General features: G+C 40.3%; 1 protein-coding gene across 1 annotated transcript in view; it reads left to right on the forward strand.

Moving 5' to 3' along the window:
* LOC140555853 (plectin-like) overlaps nucleotides 1–22,644 on the forward strand; it is a 97,899-nt gene that overhangs the window by 4,806 nt on the left and 70,449 nt on the right. Inside the window, exon 2 of the mRNA XM_072679172.1 lies at nucleotides 20,804–20,865. Within this exon, the coding sequence (XP_072535273.1) occupies nucleotides 20,804–20,865 (62 nt within the window). The remainder of the gene's footprint in view (nucleotides 1–20,803; nucleotides 20,866–22,644) is intronic.

Consider the following 22,644-nt stretch of genomic DNA (forward strand, 5'->3'; position numbering starts at 1 on the left):
CAAGTTTATGGTGTGGGAGGGTCAAGGTGACTAGTGTAGAGTTGGCATGAGTGGTGTCACTATATTGTTAGCATAATGGGCATGATATATTTGAGAGACAGCTAATGCAAACAATAGCCTACTGAACTAAATTTATTCTTAAGGTGAACTGTTTATTGTAATGTCTTTATAATAATCATGCACAATCGTGCATATGCACTCATTCTTAAGTTGCATTGTTTCATTTAAGATTGTAGAGAGGTGGAAGCAACATCTAGCATTTAAAGCTGATGCAACTGCAGTCAAATGTAGTGTGTGAGTCTAAACATTCTGCATGAAAATGACAACCCTGGTCTTTTTTTGTGATTATCAGTTCTTCATCTTAGTCACTCTCTCTTTCTCTCTCTGGTGGCTTTTCCAATTATCCAGTTTGTCTGGTTTGGAGTGTCTATTCCAAGGACCCACACAGTATTTCATGAAATTCTCCTCTGGCACAATTCCACACCACATCCACACCCAAAACATCAATGGATATATAGCTGCCCTAACAAGTGTGCTATGTGTCATATTGGGATACTGTATATATTTAAGGATTGGTTAGATTTTGTATTTCTTAAGCAGAAGAAGAATTCCAGCTTGTGCTAAATATAAAGTGCAAAAATCACAAAAATCTTCGTTCTCCTGCTGGAAATGTTCCAGTTTGTCAGTCATTCAGAAGAAAGGCGTTTATGACCAGCACACATGCATGCATGGGCTGTGACATTGTCACTGCCTGTGGGGTGTTGTGCGTTCAGGAATCTGTGCCCTTGCTGCAGGAAGCCTGTGTGTTTGGCTCCGTCCTGTGGTGTGTGACCAGAGGTCTCTGGTTTCCATCTCTGCGGTCAGCCCTGCGTGATGGTACCATGCTGCTGTTGTCCATTATGCAATGGAGCATACCACAGATAAAGTTAATAACACAAAACTTTATCATTGCTTGCCTTGCAACTGTCTGGGGAATGGATTGTGCAACAGAACCTTCTGGAATGTGTTCTGGATGCTATTAGTGCTGTTGTTGGCATGGTCGGGCCAGGCATTGGACTTTCTCAGTTGCCTTGGTCTTTTGACATGTTATAAAGTTTAAAGTTACCTTCTAGTTTGTGCATTATTTCCAAACTGTCATGCCAGTACACGTCATGGGTGGTGCAAAATTCTTGAGCTGACAGGAAGTGGTAATACCTGGCATAGCACCGTGGGTGTGTTTTTTACTGTCACACCTAGAATAGGTCTGCAAAATTAAGCAACTCAGCATTTTCTCAGGGTTTGAAACACTCTTGGGAAATCAGCATTTCAATGTCTTGGCAAATCAGTATTCCAGTTATTCTGCAGCACAGTTTGGAGAAGAGATCAAATGCTTCACATATTGTTTTCATCAATCAGTCAAGCAGATGGACTGCTCCTAGGCAGTGAAAAGTGGATTGTTAGGCTTGGTAACTGTCTGCTGCCCCCTACTGTAGCATGACCACTCTTCTCATCTTTCTGGTGAGATAACTTATCTCTTTTTTTCAAGTCTGGCTTGACTTGAAACATTCCCACACATTTATCCAAGTGTCCAGTCATCTCTAAAAAAAAATGACTGTCAGTTCTAGCATATTCTTATAGTGTGTTCTCCCTGTTTATAAAAGCATTGTGCATTTACAAACAAGAGAATGAAATGTAATGCCACCGAAGGCAACAATTTGACTGCCCACACATGAGCGGAGAGTCAGTCTGCCTTGTCATTTGTCAGATATGCCATTTTTGGTTGGAGTGTCTGCCTACGCCATAAATTCCTGAATGTTTGTGATCCTCATTAAAAAAAGCCTGAACCGGCCACAATGTCAGTCTTTTCTTTGATGCCACATGATTGTGGTGTTGAGGGTGAGTCATTCATGCTGGAGCTGGGGAAGGCAGATATGAGTCTGCCCTTTCAGATGTTGAGAACTGTCAGACACACTATCAATAGGTTGTGTTGTTGTGACTTTACAGCAGTGAACTCTTAAAAGCAGGCAGTAAATTTGCCCTGCAACAGGGTGACCTTGTGCTACCGTTCCCTTAGTCCTGTGCAGGGAACCTTTTGGAAATTGGTTTGTCTGTGTACTTGGTTTTGTAATTATCTTGTGTCTGTTCAGTAACAGGAACTGATGTAACAACTGATTTATAACCTTTTAGGATCAGGGTTGATACTATAGGCTGTTTTTTATTGTATCCATAGAGGAAAGTAGTAAAAACAAGTTAAAATGCTTGGAGCATGAATATATAGTTTGAAGCAAATGTGGTTTCTTAGTCATAGTCAAATAATACTTTCCTTTTTCCCATTGTGCTGATACTGTGTGCATGTGTGTGTGTTTTACTTTTGCTAATTCAGGACTATGTAAGAGGAAGGGCTGAGTCAGAGAAGGGGAAAAAGGACGTCAAAAGCAGTTATAATTATAGTGCATAATACAGTGCAACGCGTCCCAGGCTAGTTTATGCCACTGTGGTGCAGGCTGCTATTGCAGTTAATCAACACTCCAATCAGTATGATTCTGAAATAGATGTTTTTGGCATTATACAGGGTAAATGTATAGCTTTTAAGTTGTACTGTCATTTCCATTTGACATTATTCATCTAGAAGTAAATGGAATATAGGTCTGAATATACAGGCAGCATTTAAGTACAGCAGTATTTATAGTCAGATGTAAAGACCTGGCCAGTAATATTGCATATAAAATTACATTTTGAATAATACCAGGAAGATATTCTATGAAATTGTGTGACTTATTTTGTCATTGTTGTTTTATTTTTTGGGATATTTATCATCCAGTGTTCGTTATTACCGGTTCTCCCTTAGAGGTGTTTCAGAAATAAGGATTTCTCTGTAATCTGAATGACTCAAATCAAAAAGGAGGATTGTTCAATAGGAATGTCTCTGGCTTTTGCAGATAGACTTTTAGGCTATAAGCTCAGGGCAGGGTGGAGATTCCAATAATTGCTGGATTTACTAGGTGTGTTAGAGAAGGGGAATAAGCCAACTGTGCTGGATTCTGGCCCTTGTTGTCCCACCCCTTGGTTCTCCTTGGCTTAGGATATCTGGCTAACTGAGAAATCATATGTATACCTCCCTGTCATTTCAACCTCTTTAAATTAACCATTCATCTTGAAGGTGACCATATGCTGCCTCTAGCATGTGTGTAGCCAGGCAGGGAATTGGCTGCTCACATTTTGTCCTACTGCTGCTCCACTACTCTGGGTTTATTGCAGATGATTGAAGTTTTACTCCAAAACATCTCTTCGACAAAAAGTGAAAAGATTTTGGAATGGAAAAACTTGGACAGCACCAACCCTTATGTTTCCGGAAACAGGAAAGGCTTTGCATTACAGCTTTAGGAAGTTCATGGTTTTTCCATGTGCTGTCACCTGTGTTGCATTGATGGTGTCATTTCACTTGTACTGTCTTATTGTGAGCAATATTATTTTAAGGGGTCTGTCTTGTGCCATGTATTTTCCAGCACCTGAAACTGTAGGGTATGAAATTGCTGGTGGATTTAATGAGGAGAGACTAAGTGAACTGAGGGGTGGAGCACAGGGAATCATTATGTGCTTAACCGAGGCCCATGAACAGTTACTGCAGTATCTCTGTAGCTCAACAGGAGAGTACAGTACTCACTCACCTTAGGGTCAGGCAATTATTTTTTGTTTGTTCGTTTTCCCAACATTTAATCCAAGCACCTGGTCTCATGTCAAATTACACTGCATAATTGAGGTGGATTCTCCATAGGAAACCTATTTTTACGTTTTGTAAAGTGGCTGTTGAGTAATGAGTTTAATATAGGCTCTGGATGCCAAAGCTATTTAATATATGTTCCACTAATTTTCTAACTAGTTGTGACTTAAGCCAAGTAATGTGGCTGAAGTGTGGCAGTTACTCCATTTAGGTACAGTGCTGAGTAGAGTAAACACAAATGTGAAAATGCCTGTTAAATTGGACTGTCTTTCAACACCATTATTTACCATGCCACATGCTGCTTTTAAAGTGTCTGTAAAACATGCTATATTTAGGTCTGTTGAGCACTATGAGAGGTCTCCAAGGCATCATGGTGCCATGTGAGAGAAGGAAAGTGATGGGAATCTCTAACCATCCATGGTAGTCTGACACTGCTTTCTTCATTATGGGGAAAGTTGCACTCACAGGATTTGATTTAGTAGATTTATCTGCAGTGGGAAAAGACGCAAAAGAAGTTACACTAGACCTCTTGGCCTACTAATAGTAGGCTTGTTTTTACATGTGTTTTGAAGCTATTTTATAACCAACCTCTACAGGCTCTGTATACTTTATTTTTTTTTCAGTTGTTTTTGATTGTACAAATTATGTTGCCATCGTTGAATGTCCATGGCTGAAATGTCATTACAAGAAATTACAAAGATATTCTTTTTGATATGTGAGGGTGTGTGAGTTCCATTAGTTTCAGAATATTAAACAATTAAAAATGGTAACCTTATGTGATTAATGCTTAGAGTCTTAGAGCTTTTTCCCCAGACACACAGATGCCAAAGCAAATTGTAAAGGTCAGATTGTCCCAGTGAAGCCATGGATATGTGACATAATCTCACAGAATAGCTCTTTCATCATCCAGGCATAAGCTGATGCGGACGCCATGGCCGTTCCATCAGTTTCTAACTGTGATGGCATGTGCGCTACACTTTGCTCGATATTTATATCCACAGCAGGCTCTGATACCCTGCTTACTGGCTCACTGGACCCTCGCCCAGCCCCTTACCCGCCCCCACGGCCCCCGGCCCCTGCCACCCCCTCCCTAATTGCAAAGCCACCAGGGAGTAGGCTGACATATCCAAGCAGCAGGCGTAGGCTGTCAATATTACGCAGGGGGAGAAGCGGGGCAGACCAAACAAACTGGAACCTCTCCCTGTCCCCTCATTCTCCTGCTCCTGCTCTCCTCGTCTTCCTCTCCATCCACATAGCCTGATCCATGAAGGTCATACCTGGTAGGTTAGCGCAGCCGAGCTGTTGTCCGACGTTGTCTGTGTGTTCGTGTCACTTGTTTGTGTGAATGTGTTTGGCGAACCCAGCGAGAGGAGTGTTGTTGTGGCTGAGGGAGGAGGGGGAAGGCAAATGCACTTTGGCGCTTTGGCGCGACCTTCAACCAGCCAGGCTCGAATTCTCTTCCATATTTAAACCCCTTCACACTATGCATGACTTGAATTAGGTGTGATATTTCCTCCACATTTCCTTCTTTATCTACGCTTACATGACTTCCCTGCTTACTGCTGAGACTATTCACCAAATGCGATTGATAGTTGTGTTGTGTCAAAGCTTGATGGGGGAGATAAAAAGCAGTGGAGTTGCCTGTGAAACTCTGGGTGGTTTGAATGCTGATATCTTGCGGGTGCCATAAAATCGCTTCCACCCATTTGTCCCTGAAGCAGGAATCTTTGGCTGCATCTCTTCATGTCTCTCGTAATGTGTGTTGGGTGTTTTAAGCGGCTAGTGGTGGGAGGGGTGGGTAGTGTTTGCTTGGTGACATCAAGCTGCTTTGGTTGTGCGATGACCTGCACCTTTTAAAAAAGGTTTCTTTGATCAGTCCTGTAGAAGAACCACTTTTGGTTCTCTATAGAACCTTTTCCCAAAAGTTTTAAATTGGCAAAAAAGTGACGGTTCATTAAGTCAATGAAGGCTTCTTTACTCTAATAGATGTTTTTTACATTTGGATCTTTATTTTTTAAGAGCCTAGATGATCTCTTCTATTTAAATAATACTGAGGATTCATGGTAATTAAGACCATTAATAATGTGTTGAGTTTGTAAAAATGGAGAGAAAATAAAGAAATGGTCTCTACTGTGTTGAGATTTCATTTGAACACTCTTTAGGTTAAGTTTATGCATTCGTTTACGAGATGCTAGTTCTTTATTTAGCATCCATTCAGCAACTGAATAAAGGGAGAAGCAAGCACAAAAGAAAGAATGTAGATGTTTAAGCTGATCTTTGCTTCATGTGAATAGGAAGGAATTTTGATGTTAGTTGAGAGTCGCTTATCTCATCAGACTAAAGTTTAAATGGTGTGGCTGACATGTTGTTCCAAGTACATGCGACGTGAGAAAAACAGTGAGAGGGAAGGGTTGAGAAGGGTGTATAAATATCAAGAAGGAGGGAGCACAACAATTCCCATTACAAGGGGAAAAAGCACATGAAGATTTACGTCTTTCGCTCATTTCCCTCCGGCTTTCTGCTGGAAGACATTTCCCTGCCTGTGTACGTTTTTAAAAAGTAGAACCACCCCTTATTATTTGCGACACACCCAGTGCCCCCCCCTCCCCACCTTGCCCACTGTTCTCCCACCTGTTGCTGCCCGACTTGTCCCAGGCTTATCTCAGTCCTAATGCCTGCAAGCCCCCCAGGATCAACGTTCCCCACCCTGGTGGTTTTGGGGCACATCATCACTCTCATAGCTGTGTGGCGATTGCGGAAGCGCTGGAGGGAAGGTAAGAGATGAACACGTTGCAGGGAGATGTGAAGTGCTCCATTATCTTCAGGTCTCTCATTTTCTTGAGAAGAGTGCAGCACTGCTAATAGATTAAATGTGGTTGAATTGCATATTTATAAGTCATGGCTATCCTTCAGCAGCGTCTTGCCTTTTCTTCCGAAAACCCTGTTGCACAAGTGTGACTGGATGTGTCAGACTGCTCTGGCTCTGTGGAAGAAAGTGTAACCCTGTAAATGCTGGAGTGGAGGATGTCAGCTGGTGGAAGGGGGGAGTGGCTGCTGAAACCCCTCCAGACTGTGGGTTCCTGCACAGTATTTATGTACTGTATTGTAAACTTATGGAGCCACATATTTTTTATACTGTTAAATCTTTGTCTTCTTCTCCTTGACTGTTTTTGTCTGTTTTCCTCCTCCCTGTAGATTAAAAAGTTAAAAAATTTGATGTTCAAAGATGTAGATATACTAGCTTCATATACTGTACAGTACTGGACATTACAAATTGGGCACTACAGTCCAATGGAATTTTCTTCTTAGCTTCAGTACATTGTTTTGTATACCTCCGCTGTTGAGATACCGATCTGTGTGGTGTGTATGGAACTGACTGACCTTTGTTCAGTTGCAATGGGCTTAACCCCTACACATGCCCTACTTACATGGGCACACTGCTCTGTATCTCATGTTGCATCCATCCGTGCAGAGACACTTTATACAGAGACCATGTCGACATTTTGGTACCACATAGGGTCTGTCACCTCGCTGACTTTAATGCCCTTGTGGGAATGGCATTTTGAAGCACTTAAATCGGTGTAAACACACTTCTCCTCACAGAGCCATGAATGTTCCACGGACCTCTCAGACACCCATGCCAGATATGGTCCCAATAGCATTGTGTTGTCTCAAGGTTTGATCAGACAGACAGATCAGACATGTTTACAAGGAGAGACTGTGGCCAGGAGTTTGCAGATGTTACCAGTCAATCTTTGATGTCTCTGTTTAGGTGTAAACTTGGATTAGCTTCATAGTGACAACCCCACAATAAATCAGATGTCCTAGTTTTAATGACCTCCAAGTTCAATCACAGGAGAGCTTGAGCCACCTTAAAAACCTGCCGTCCAGTTCTATGACCTTTTGCCAAGTGACATTAAAACTTTGGATTTCATCACGGAAGATTCCTTAGACTATGTTTTTACTGCTGTTTCAGTTTCATCTGCCAGTGAAAGAGAACGCTTGATCAAAGATGATCCCAGAAGCTCAATGTGACAGAGCTGACCTGGGCTATGTACTGGCACCTGGTCTCTCACTGGCAGTGTTCTACTTGCTGACAGCTCTACCCCTGTGATCCCTCTTTCACTGTCATTGAATTTAATCGAATACACACATTAGAGTGGGAATTACATTACAGATGTATTTCCATATTTCTTCCTTATTACTCAGCCGTCATAACCAGGGTACTTGGCTCTCTGAGACAGGGAAAAGGGGTAGGTGATCCTTGTCTGTTCCGATTAATGAGCTCACCAGATTGGGAAGTGTGAGTAAGCAATGCTACGGGTATAGCATCCTTTTCTCTAAGAGGTGCCATCCAAGTGTGAACCTTAACCTTTGGGTCTGTTTCTTTTGGCACCACCCACGACTACCTGGCCACTGTATAATAGAGGCATAGAGCTCAGTTTCACCAGAACAGAAAATAGTTGATGCTTTTTATGCTCAGACTTGTCACACAAGACAGACCAGTGGATCCAGAGAAACTGCATAGATGACTTAAGAAGAAAATGCAGTGCAGATGTTCCATGCAAACAACATTAAGCATTATTTACTCAGAGCTCAATATATGTGTGCCAACATCACTGTATTAATAACCTAGACACTACTAGATCAGCTTTCCTTAAATGAAAGGAAATGAGTCCAATCTAGAGTGAAAAGAGAAATAGCATTAGTGGTCAGTCATGTGAAATTACTTCTTACAATGGGAAGAGATGATGGAAAGTTCCAGAGAGTGCACATGGAGAAGCCCTGTGTCACTGAGAGAGGCTAAATCAGTGTCTTACACCAGGGTGTTTTATTGGGTTTGGAAACTCCTTTGAGTTCCGCTGAGCACCGGTTGTTGCAGTTAGCTCTGTGTAGAGGAAAGGGATATGCTAAGCTGGCCTTTACAAACTGACGTACGTCTTTGACTGACAAACAGCTGCTTCTTATTCTAATCTCTTGGCAACATCTTTAGGTGAACAGCCCTGATTGCACTGCACTTTCAGTGGAACAATCCATGAAGAATATAAGCCCGTTCTGCACTTGAACAGGGATCTGTTCTACTGTGCGTAATTAAGTTATATTTTATAGGACTAGGATGATAAGCAATATTTGAAATTGTAGACAGTGTACAGTGTCCAGTATACCTAGCACAGTTTCTGGTTTGACAGAGGGTAGAAATAATAGCCAATGACTAAACTTTTGACTAAATCGAAGAAGGACCATTTTTAGCACTAGCTAGCATCCCAGTATGGCACACAGTCATACTGTTGGTTGCAGTACAGCTCACTGCTGTTTGTATAAAGGTAGTACAACCTGTTAAGAACCTGAAAACCTGTTGAATATAGAACTGATTGAATATTGAACTGTTTATATAGTGTGCAGTGAACACACACATACACGCTCCTGACCAAACACACACAGTGGACAGTGGGCAGCAGCCAGGGAGCTGAGAGGGTTTATGGCCTTGCTTAAGAGCCCAGCAGTGGTAGCTTAACGACCTTGGTTATTGAACCCACAACCTTGTCATTGATAGCCAAGTGCTCCAACCATTGAGCCATCACTGCCCTGTTACTCCTCATTTCCATTTGCTGTACTTTATTGAATTTCACTACAGTATCAACACCAACACTAATACTGCCACTGAATGGAATTGAATAGTCCAGATTGGTATGCCTCATTAAATGTCCCAATCATGGAAAACTGATATTAAAATAAAGAAGTGTTCAAGTAGTATGCAAATATTGTGAAAGTCTGAAAGTCCACAGTTTCATATATAAAACCTAAACAGCCCATTTTAAAATCACTGTTTTTCTGATATCACAAAAACATCTTAAAGACACAGTAACAGAAACACTATTTCTGAGAGATGAAATTGGGTTGGAAAATTGAAGTTTTCTGGAACATAAAGCCAAACAAACATTGTAAGAAGACATAGAAGGACATAGAATATTCTCAATAAAATTTATGATATTGAGAATATCATTGAGAATGATTTTGAAAAATGACCTAATTTGTTTTAATGTTGTGACATCTATTTCATGTGACTTTGTGAAATAAGATGTTTCTGCAAAATGATTAAGCTTGCATAACTTGGCATTAATCACTGTAGTCATAAGTCATCCACATGCAGGGCTTACATACAAACACCCTGTGATTAAACCACAAATGCTTTTTTAGATATCTCTAGCTACAGATACTAAATGTATATAGCTGTAATGGCTTAAATTAGTACTTTGGGTCAATGTTAACGCATTTATTTCTGCCAAGAATGGGCTAGAATGAACTTCATCACATTTACTTGATTTCAGGACTACTCTAAACAAAAGGACAGAGCAAGGTTTTAGAGATCATAATGCCAAATTAAGAGTTTTGAACTTGACTCAGAGGACACCAGTGATAAACTCCCCTTTTACTGGAAGGCTTGAAGGTGGCAGACGTTGGGTATGACAATGTCTGTGCTAATGAGTGATTGTCTAATGTAATAATACACCTTGCGATTGAGAAGAGCAGCAGGTCCAGGTACCAGCACTGCTTTCGCTCCTGCCTGAAGTCTTACACAGTTTCATACACACATGCCTGAAGCCTTACCTGGGGAAAAATGTTTTGTTTTCTTTGGAGACAAAAGAACTAATTGAGCTGAATTAGTGAGTTTTCAGTGCATTTGCATATTAAATAATGCAGTTTAACACAGATCTGATGTTGCAGCCTAATATAAACTCACTACGACATTTTCATGATATGTGGACCTGTCTTCTGAGCATATGTGATTAAAATTTACAAATCTGTCATGTAGGTCTGAGAATTCCAGGCAATGTCCGTGCCTTGAGCACAGATTGTCATGACATGCCTAAAGCAAAAGACAGGTTTGACAGTTGTAATTATTATTATAACGACATATAGAGACATGCCCCAGGGATCCAGTAAAGCTTTCAAAGGTCTGTTATCAGCTCAGATTCCTTTGACTAACGCGCAATACTTTTTTATGCCTCATGCCTCGCTGTCACACACAGCCCTTAACAACCCCATGCAAGCCTCACACATTCCCATTTCAGACATAATATGAAAATTAATTCTCTTTTATACTGGGCATTTCATTTTATGATCAAAGTAAGTGTAGGTAACTGACTAACCTGCTTAATTATGGTCATAATTACTATTATTACTTTATTGACTTTTTAAATGGTGTTATTTCAAAAGGAGCTGTAATGCTTTCTTTTTTTCTGCACGGCTATAAAACGGCTATAGTGAGAACCGCAGACCGGCGCTCTATTGGACGGTAGTGCTTTTTGTCTGCCGAAGACAAATGAAAGGGGGTGTGTGTCTTTGTGTGTGGGAGAGACAGCAGGAGGAAACTCCAGAAAGTGCAAAGTCTCTTGGTATGATGGCACAGAGCCCTGATAACGCTAAAGCATTGTGGACCGTGGACCCTGCTGGACGTTTCTGTCAACAGGAAGTTTATTTGAATGAGACAAACTATGGAGAGAGAGTCAGGCTTCTTTACACTAGAATGTGTTGCACAGGTGAGTTTCAGTTCCCTCTCTAAATATGGTCATTGGGAGGGTTTTAGCTTAGCAGGTGCTGACCGAGGATTTAGTATACACATCAAAAACAACAATTGAACAAACTGCAGGCTTAGCACTACTGGCCATGTAATGACTCTTCTTTGTTAACAGTATTATGACTACAGTATTTGTTTATTTATTTTGGGGGGGGTTTATGCTCTAAACTCCTATTGAGATGGTCCAGCTGTTCATTTTGCTCTACGCAGTGGTTGATGTTCATCCAGCTCTGAGATGTTTGCTAAAGGAAGTCTTGCAAAGAAGTCTTTCTGAGATGATTTCTAGCCTAGCAGTATTAGGAGCCCGCATGTTTTTCGACACCCAGGTCACATGTTTTGTTGACTTTCTGTGTGCCAAGAAGTATATTTACAGAGAGCACACTTGTACTGGTAAAGCCCAGTTACTTTTTATTTATTTGCTGAATTTGTTGAAACATGTTGAAAAATGTGGCATGTGCATTTCATACACTGTTTAAAATGCCATTTTAAAGCCTGTTCTCTGTAGATAAAGTGTTATGCATTTACATTATCAACCCACATGCCTTTTGAGCAGGGATGTCCAAACAACCCTCCAACTGTATCTTAATCATGCACAGATGGGTCACAGCAACGGACAGATCTACGCCACTGCTGTACTGAAGTGCTTTACTTTCAAGTATCTGTACTTTATTTATTATTATTATTATAATTTTTGTGACTTTTTATTTACTCAGCTTAAAATTCTGATCCTTCTTATCTTTCCACTATTCTCTGCCACATGTGTCATTTCTCTTTATACTGGGAGAAAGCTGGTGAAGGCACATTTAATGTGCTTAAAACTGGAAGCAAACCAATCACAGTGCATCTTCATTAAAGCCCACCCCTTTCTAGTTGTAGCTGTACCACAGTTTTACCATAATTTTCTTAACAATAAGAGGATTTTTTCTTTTTATTTCATTAACTGTATTTCCCATGTGTGAAGACACATGTTTCAGTGGCAATGCAAAATAATTTAACAATACAACAATATAACAGTTACATCTAAAATAATATTTAGATTTAAGTACATTTCTGCTTTAACTGAAATAGTACTTTGTCCACCCGATCACACACTAAGTGGAGTTCACACACTTGACTAGATCCTCCTGGCATTAACAGCATTCATATCGCTGGACCTCATAGAGTTTTTCCAGGGCTGCTTGTACTTTGTCGCCATCTAGTGTTGAATTGTTGATGGTACATATTCACTATGACAAATATGGCTCAAAATTCCAATGACTACATTAATTACATTTTTAATAGTACTACTACTAATATAATAATAATAAAAATGTAAGAACATTTATATGTCATTAGATGATATGTAGTTGATAAGAGATTATTGCATATGAGTCTAAACTAAGTTACTGTTAATTATAAAAATTGTGGCAAGTTTTTATGGGACTCATTCAGTGCAGATATGTTCATTTTGATTGGACCTTTAATCTAATGCTGCTTTTTCAGTGATTACAACCGTTTCTGCAAGTGACAGTGGCACAGTAATTAACAGAGTGTGCTCTAGTGCAGAGGGTGCTCAGTTTCATACTGCAGCACCCTATCCTAGTGTCTTTTACATATATACATATATCCATTCACTCCCATAGTTGGTTCTACTTACCATAACACAATTTGAACATTAGCTCATTATGATAGAGATCCTTTATCCACCTTTAAAATACTTAATTCACTTGCAGCTGTGATACACTGCTCACTTATGTGGACACTGTGTCTGTACTTAGAGTCTCTGAGAGATCTTTTCAGTCTTCTCCATTAGAGGGAGACAACAGACAATACTCTGGTTTTCTCCAGTTTTTCTGAACATCAGAGAGGTTGAATAAGTAGAACGATCTGGAAGGGCAAAAGCTGACTGACAGACGAGGGATGTTCCATGCTGAGTCTAAGAGGACAGCAGTTACAAGTTATTTTAGATCCCGGCTGCTGGTGCCAGTGCTGCCCTGTTCTGGCTCAAGTTGAATCGTGATTTAGCTTCATCCTGAAATCCAGTGTTGATACAACACTGACATCTGACCCACGGTGTTGGATAACCCTGCATATTCATGGCAAATGACTCATCACCAAACACTCCATAAGAGATGGGGGAAAACACATGGGCACCCCAACAAGGACTGGAGATATATATATATATATATATATATATAAACCTGCACCCCCAATTTTGTGTTAGTGAGCCTAGTTCTACTGTATACTGTACATAAAGGTGCACAATCACTTTCACTTACATTTTTCCGCTCTACTGAGGAGTTAAGCGGATCAGTGGGAGTGTTTTGTTCTAATGGAAAACGACAGGGTGTGTCTGTGGTTCTGCTGTATGATGCGGGTTGCGTTTTTGCTGAGGTGAGCTGCTTGCTTCTGCTCATTTTATTAGCATTCCTCTCCATCTGGGTGGGGCAGGCATCTCCACACACGCTGCCACAAGTAGAAAAGGGAACGAAAGAGCACGAGTGAGGAAAACAAGGCAGAGATGTGCTAGGAAAGGCTCCACCTGTGTTGCAGGAGGGCTCTAGTTACACCCTGCTCAGGAATGTGAAATTTTACCCTTTTTGAGTAACTTTCTGAAGACCTGCAGAGTCCTTCCAGTGCCCCATTCTGTCTCTTTCTTTATTAGTCTGCATATGGTTTCCCAAATGTTTTTGGTTATTAGTTTGATGGACCTTGTGAAGTTTTCAGTGGGATTTTCTCAGTATGAGTGACTGCCTGGTTGGTTGGTTGTAGTAGGTAGTAGGTGTTTTGTTCAGTTACAGCTCTAACCTTTAGTATCTGCTTATCTGCTGGGCAGAGCTCATTAAAATAATATGTGATGAGGTGAAGCCACAATGGTTGGAATATGGCTGATATGATTTCTCTCTGTGTGGTAGCTGTGGTATAAGAACACTGCCAGTAATGTTTTATATACAATAATAACATGTAAAGTAAAATCTCATAACCCAGATGTTGGATATCATATATTAGGATTATCCAGAATTATGAAAACTATGAAAATAAATTAAAGAATAAATCATATAGAGGAAAATGTAGCTTATTGTATTTTTGTTATCTGAAGCTCACACTGTTTAGGCTATGTGAACACAGAAGATACACTCCCTATTTTCAGTCACTTTCTGTTGAGAAAAGTCAAAATATCATTCTAGTCATTTTATTTGATTGACCAAACTATTATTGCCTCTCTCATTGAGGACCTTCGATCTGGAACAGCCTACCAACTCAAAAAATGTCCTCTCTTTGGCAGAGTCATATGTGTAACAATAATACTGCATCATTTTATTATTAATATATGTGTATAAAATAATACAACTGGCTGGTAATTGTTAATTTGTTAAATTGTTGAAAAAAAAAAGTCATACTGGACGATTCCATTTGTGCACACCTACATTTTGTTACATTCTTAATGCTGTACTTAACTGACTGTGTACTACAAATATCCAATCCATCCAGAAAATCCAACCGCACTGATTTTATATATTGAAATTCTACCAAATAGATCTTACATTATTGATAACTCCAGTTTGGAACGGTACTGTACTTCCTTTAGTATAAATCTTTGGTAGTGTGAACCTGTATTGTAATGTAGTGTTTAATTCAGTTGCTTACTTTCATGCTTAGCTAGTCTAGCATATTCCGTCTTAATATCCTAGCCTGAGCCTTCAGGGAAACTATGGTAACTCTTGGGTCTTAAAATAGTAAAGTGGGGTTTCCCTAGTTTCCAACCATATGACGCAAGCAACTGCAGCAAGAGGGGGATATACTGTAAGATTCAAAACAGTTGAATATGAGTAGGCTCTGCCTACGTGAAAGCTTTTACTGTTATAAAGAAGCATCTGGTCTTGGAGCAGCCCTGATGCGTGAATAGCATAATAAGCACTTTTGCTTCGTGTAATGGGACGTTTCTTCGGCGTGTCCTTACAGAAAAGCTGTTATGACCAAGATATTCCACAGTCTCCATGTGAGTGCATCACTGGAGTTAGACTTTGGCTAGAGAGCCTGTAGTTAGTGCCTCTCTGTCACATTTCTCTGGGTTGTTTGCGGGCTCTGTGGTATCACCATATGAGACTCAGTGATTTTCAGATGTACGATAGGGAAAATTCAGACAGGCGGTGGGAATTGCCAATGACTCGGGGGAGAGAGGTGGGCAAAAATCCAGAACAACAAAGTGCAGGCAGTCAAAATAGGTAGACAGGTACTGTTTTTCACCTTTTATTATTTTATTTTTTTATTTCAAGATCCGAATACAGCATTGGACATGATTGTGTTCAATAGACTGGAGCTCTAATAGAAGCTGATGCTTTAAACAGCTGCACTCTTCAGTTTTTAGTTAGTCCTCAGTACTAATCTCTCCAAATCTGCTAGCTTATGTTATGTCTTAAGTTAAGTCTGTCCATTATCTCAGTCAGGCTGGGCTGAAGTGTGTGGCGGTGACTCTTCCGCTGACCCTGACTGAGTGTCTGACTGGATGATTATCTCACCCAGCACTGGCTGAGTGGGAGCTAGAGGGCGGTTCTGAGCAGGTAGGGAAATGGGTGGAGAACCCCGAAAGTGAATCTTACTGAGGATTTGCATTCAAGATGTACAAACAGTAGCATTTAAATATAAAAGTCGGTATGATACTTCTCCATATTGTTGTTTCCTTGACAGCTTGACGGCTTGCTGATTGGAGTGAAACTGCAGTTTGGCTGCATAGGCTCAGTTGGCAGTTTCTTCTTGAAGTACTACACTATTAAGTTAGGTGTAAATAATACTAAATGATATGGACAAAATACTAGTATTTAAATGATTCTGCAACATGTTGTTCTATCCTCATAGTACATTTTTGTTTAGGCTCATTATTATGTTGCAGTTTCTATGATATCATTATAACAGTGATACAAAGGCCAATGGCTCAAATAGCAATCATTCATCAGTATATCATCGCTGCCATGCCAACACCTCCATTTTTGACGCCTTTCAAAAGGACAAAATTCCAACTGAAAGTTAAGGTTTTTCCCTTTTTCTGTAAAGCTGCCATGTCAGAGATACAGAAACAATATATAGTACAATTTCTTTAATTCCTCATCACACAGATGTATTAAAGTTGTATTACATATGTTGATTCTTTTCTTTTTTTGCTTTGAAACTGAGCAGGAATGTTCACTGTTCACGGAAAGGTAAAAACTATTTGATCAGTTAAGCCACAAGCCCCGTTATGACAGTGTATCTCCGTCGCTCCTAGGGATTTTATTCGGATTTCTTCTACCACTCCTTAATTCCTCCACATGCATGGAGTTGCTAAAGTCATTATTTAAGGTGTGCCTCTCCACGTCTGTTGCAGAGCCGTCAAATATGGTAAAATAACCACACCCTCACACACTCCCATTCCCTTACACTGTACCAATTTAAAACTCACTGTGCGAGTGTCAAGCCTGAACAGGTACTGTAATCAGCAGTACTTCTGAGGTTAGACTCACTAGGGAACTGCATTGACAGGCACGGTGGATTGAGCATAACCGAGCAGCATTTGTTCGCTGTTACATTAGAACACTGTTGTTTTATTCACTATTTGTCCAATTATGTGATATTTTGTGATGGTCTCCCTGAGCATAAGTAGCTTGAGAAGAAACAGTGAAAAGCAGGAAGCATTTTTGTGGAGATATTTCATCCAGAAATGTGAGAACTAAGAACTTCTGACAGATCTGTCCAGATTTGCTGGGAGATTCACCAGGTTCCTCATATGGAGGTGGAAAATGTGTACAAATTGAGGGAGGAGGAAGAACTGTTGTATCTATGTACAAGCATTTACCAAGAAATGTATTTATAACAGTGACTACCAAATACAGTTCCACGTTTCCATGGAAATGTGCACCATGTGTGGGGTTGCAGATGGTTTGGGTTGGGTAGCTGAGTAATTGTACCAGCATGCAGACACCTGAGTGACCAACCTCCTCCCACACCCTTCCTGGCTCTGCAGACATGACAAATGAGTAACTCGTTATTGCTGTCGTCTCTGGAATGCTACGTGTTCTAAACCAGTGATTGTGTCTGTGCTTGTACAAGCACACTCACCCAGAGAAAGTTCAGTATCATCACATTCAATCAGGATTTCAAAAAATGACAGCTTAGAAACTTTCCCAAATTAATAAATTCTCACATGTGTCATGTGAGAAGATTACACCGTTCTTGCTTGCATTTTGTTTTTGTATTTTTGCTTCTTTTACACTGTCTAACATCTAAGGTGTGCTTGTACACTGGATGCGGGTGGTGCATATGAGGCATGCTAGCAGCCACACCTTGTTCTCTTTTTGCTCTCCAAGTTCCTCCCTCTTTTCCTGCCCTGGCCCCACCAACATGACACGGTAGAGTGAAGGGTAGGGGTGGAGCCTATCCCACAATGTCCTCCAAACACTGAGTCAAAGCACATTCAGAGCAGCACAGGGACAGGCCCAGACTACGTAGCCTGTAGGCATCATTTGGGCTGAGAGAAAGAAAGGAAACGTGAGCTAACGGGGAGAGAACAGAACTGAAGACAAAGTAAGTTTTGACTGGAACTTCACCACACTGCTGCCAGCCGCTGCTCCGCTCCATGGCACTGCAGTAGAAGGTGTGAGGAAAGAAATCTTCTACAGCACAACAGCCTGTGGTTGTACCCAGGGGGAAAGAAGGCTCTTGACTGATTCTGCTCTCAAAAGACTGAGAAAATGAGCTCTCAGCAGAAACAGAGGAACTACTCCACTGACAGCCTGGGCAGATCCAGGGTACCCTCAGACGATGGCTTTTACCAGGGGATGCTCAAGGCCATGGATGGCAGGAAAGGTATCTGAGTGACAGCACCTCCTTAGAGTTTAGTTGGGAAAACAGCGAGAGACTGCTGGCTAAAAATATGTTCATAATAGTCATAAAATTGCCTGCAATGCTCAGGCATTCAGACTTAAATGTTTCCAGTTCTTCAGAGAGTTTCTCCCCATACTAGATGTTAGTTTATGATCTGTATGCTTTCTCCATAAGGATGTGGAAAAGTCTGTGGTTTTCTCTTGGAAGGAGACAGGTTTTACACAGTTGTACCATAATTCTGTGTTTTGGTTCATTGCTTGGTCCAAGTTATACATAGTGCTTTTTAGCTGCTGAAATCTAATTGGTAATTATGAGAAAAAATACTTTTTTCGTAGACCCAGTTATACATTGGTCAGGAAGAAAGAGGAGATTGAGGCTTGTAACTTGAGCTTAGGCTTGTGTTGTTGTTGTTTTTTATGTCCAATTCCATTTTTTTAAAGTTCTACAGGTGGAGTGTGTTGTATCAGCATTTCCCTTATCTTTATAGTCTTATTTAAATGGCATGGAGTCTTTCTGTCTTGCTGTACTGCTAAAGAGATTAGTACTAGAAAAAAGCATACTAAGCGCTATCACCAGTGCTTCAGATTGGAAAGTCAAGCTTAAAAGACCACACCCCTTTTATCCCATAACCTGCTGTTCTGTTGGTTTTCAGGTCATTAGCAGAAGAACAAATATAGCGCAAGTCATCCTGTGCAAATATTTTTTTGGCATCAAGACAATGCAGTTCTGTCATATGCTTAATATGTGATTAATGCTTAGCGAGTTTTTTTTTCTTCTTCTTTTTCTTCTTACTTTTTTTCTTTTCTGTATGGACTGAGCTTTGCAGCTTATCATTGATCAATAATAAATTGACTCAGTGAGTGGTTGCCAAATCAATGGAGCCAAATTAGTGACCGTCATGATTATCTGACAGTATCAGATTTCAGTGTACCTGACCTCACAGCGGCCAGAGGGTGGGGTCCATTGTGAATGTAATTGCAGCAGTGACGGCTCAACCATTAGAACTGTAACGCAATACTTGTGAGAGAAATCTAGTGGAATCCGATGACTCCGAGGTCAAAGTTTGCGTTCTTTACAGGGGTGGGTCACTTGCTCCTGACTGGTTACTTGTCATGCCATCTATGCACTTTCCCTAAATTGGTAGTCTCCAGACAGGAAGTCGTTTCTTTACTGATGAGCAGCGAGTACCCCACCCTCTTTGTTCAAAATGTGTTGAGTTTCCGTTTTCTGGTGATCACCATAGCAACACTGATCAATAACATTTGCTCTTGACCCCACCCAGGAAAGAAATCTAGAGAAAGTGTAGCCTGTAGGTGTGTCAGCATTGCCACAAAAATGCAAACCTCCCTGCACTTTAGCCTTAGATAACGGGCTGGGGTTTAAAGGCTTTGGACTTCATGTCTTTTCGCTCATGTCTAGCATGTCTAGTTTAGCACTCTGAAACTGCCACTTCCTTCTGTTTCACTCTGCAGTTTCAGTCCAGGATTGCAGCCACAGCAAGCATTTGTCACCTCTGGCGGAGCAAAATAAGCACAATGATCAGTTCTTCAAATGAGTTTGAGTCATAGATATGTATAGCAGGGACTGTTCTAATACACATGGTTTAATTAGATGCAGTTTCTAACTGAAACCTTACAGTGGATCAAGTCTCAGAATAGAGGAACCAGAGAAATGTAATTCAGTAGACTACTTGGATATTGATACTGGGTGGGATGGAACTTTCTCAATAGTGGAAGTGAGGCAATATATTAGGTCAGATGTCTTCATGCAGTTTTCTGTTAGGGGTAATCTAAGAACAGAACAATGGAGATCTATGCATTCCATGTATTTTGTAATGTCTTCTTATTTTTTCTGTTAACGTCTCACACAAAACCGTTTTGACATAATGTGAATCTGACAGTTGTTCTTTACGTTGTATCAACATTTCATGATAAATGGACCAATAGGAATGCTCCAAACTGACATGACATAAAATCCATTTACATATTTTATTGTGACAAGCATTACTGTTATTTTAACAGTAAATAAGGTTTCTGAAACAATTAGCAAGTAGTATATACCTACTTCATGCTTACCACAACCAACAAATAATGTTCCTTTCTGTGTTTTTAGAATACATATAACTAGCTAATAGTTCTTCCACCCTCTGTATGCCTAGCCTTAATAAGTAATGGGTGAGTTGGCTTTGATATGGTTTAAGAAAAGGCTGTATATCACTGTGTTTGGTCTGCTTTGTTGGGTGAGTAAAGATATTATTATGCTTTCCAGTGTTCTGCCTGTACATGTGTTTTTGTGTTGCCTGAGGTCATCCTCTGAGCTCAGATGCACATTCAGCCTTTACCATCACTCCGTGTTTCACAATAGCCCCATGGAAGAGCCAACGTATCTTGCCAAAGCATCTGCCAAGTGAACGCACCTTTTTAGAGTGCCCCTAAGCCAGTTTGTGCTGATGACTTGGTATGAGGTTAGAGGCATGTCTGTGCAAGAAGCTGATCTCCAAACAGTCATGTTGACCTGACATATCTTTGGTCAGAGTGAATTAGGGGGATTAGTGAATTAGACTGTGTTGTTGTCCACACCACAGATTACTCTTACTGTGTGTGTTCTTTTGTAATTTAGACTGCATTTTAAATGGCTTTGATCATTTTAATCTTAATTAATATGTATGTGTTTGTTTGTTTTTTCAGATGAACGGGACCGAGTACAGAAAAAGACTTTCACAAAGTGGGTGAACAAACACCTGATAAAGGTAACTGATGTTTTTTTCACCTATCTTATTTATTCATTTTTAAACGCTTTCTCTGAGAGCTCCTTAGCTCACTCAGCCCATCTTCCAGATCCAAGTACCCTTTTATATCTCACTATCTCTCATTCACACAAATATTATCCTTTTTTTCCTGTCAATCCTGCTTTTCTCAATCAGGACTGCATTCCCAAAAGCATCTTAGTACAAGGATTATTCTTTTCCTATTCATATTATTTGTATATGCAATCAAATATTGTTAGCAATGAATCTAATAAATAATCTAATACATCTAAAATCTAATACATCTGTGGAACCTGGTGGCTACATTTATGCTAAGCATAGCACCACAGATGCACACTAAATATTTTTACTCTGAATCATCTCTAATTAACCTCTAAGTAAAAGAGGTTGGGTTAAACTTTGGGTTGATCCTCATTGGGAAAGCATATGCCTATTAATTACCAAAATTGGAGTCAGATGGTATCAGAAGGTCATAGAAGAACACTGCAGCACTTTGGATTTAGAGTTCAGTCTGTTTCAGTAGGTTTAAGGATTCTTGCAGTAAAAGAATACAAATATCTTAGTTATAAGATCAGGTCAAGGTTATTCCGTTCTGTTTATACCAGCCTGAAAATGACCGGTCAAGCAGCTTCCATGACAACAAAATATTTACAGTAGCCCATCACTTTAAGCATTTGCATGTCTATAATGGCACCCAGTGACTAAATAGACAAATTAACGCCACCCAGGCAACTTAACACTAAACTGTAATTAGTCCCGAAACATCACTGGCTTCAAACATGTCGACAACATGTTGTCTCTTCAAAGCACTTTTCCTCGCACTAGCTTCACTCAAGAGGTTTTTAATGACATGCTGTATACCATTCAATTTGTCATTCTCTAGTAACAATGGGTGAGGGATTCTGAGTGAATAAGGGCAGGATAGAAAAGGTGAACCCCTCAATCTAGACTTTCTCATTAGCAAAGAAAAACACCTCCCGCTGAAGCTACTCCTGTGAGGAAAACATTGCTGTGTCATTTTTCATTTAATGTAAGCCACTGTAATGTCAGAGCTAATGGGCCTGAGCTTGCAAGGATTTTCTATTTTTACCAGTCAGACTCCCAGAAACCAAAGAAGCCCATTCATTTACCCAAGGAGAAAAAAGAAACCTCTTGCCGTACAAAAGTCTATTCTGTGAAAGGCCGGTGTAGTGCCAAACCTCTCAGCCCTTGATTGAAGACAAACATATGCACTGTGCTAAGAGTTACCGGTTGTGTGGATATGAGAATGAGTCAGAAACATCTGGATTCGTTTTGCCACTCTGAAGAGGCCGACTGTGCTCAGGGCCAGTGGAGTCAGCCTGGCCGCCAGTAGCATATGTGCTTGGCTGCATGTGGCTGTCTGCCTGCCTCATACTTGCAGAATTAGTCTGCCTACCGTTAGCGTCTTCAGGTTTCAGCTATTTTTCTCCTCTTTTTTTTTCCTCTGCTACCAGCCTTGTCACTACTTGTCACACTACTAATAGCAATTACTGTTCCTTTTCTGCTTATTACTGAATAGCCTTTACCTGGTTACCAATTACCATGCCGTGCTATCCTCTTCCACTCTACACCTCATAATAATCCTGAAAGGTAGAACAAAAAGTGTACTCGATTGAATATAAAATATACAAGAGGTTCATTCTGACTCATAGTTGTTGTTATTTCTTTATATCTCCCCTCAGTACCATCCTGATACATATCAAAGTAAAAAAAACATGACTATAAAACCGTGTTAGGAGT

The sequence above is a fragment of the Salminus brasiliensis genome, chromosome 5, assembly GCF_030463535.1.
Source record: "Salminus brasiliensis chromosome 5, fSalBra1.hap2, whole genome shotgun sequence".
Lineage (NCBI taxonomy): Eukaryota > Metazoa > Chordata > Actinopteri > Characiformes > Bryconidae > Salminus > Salminus brasiliensis.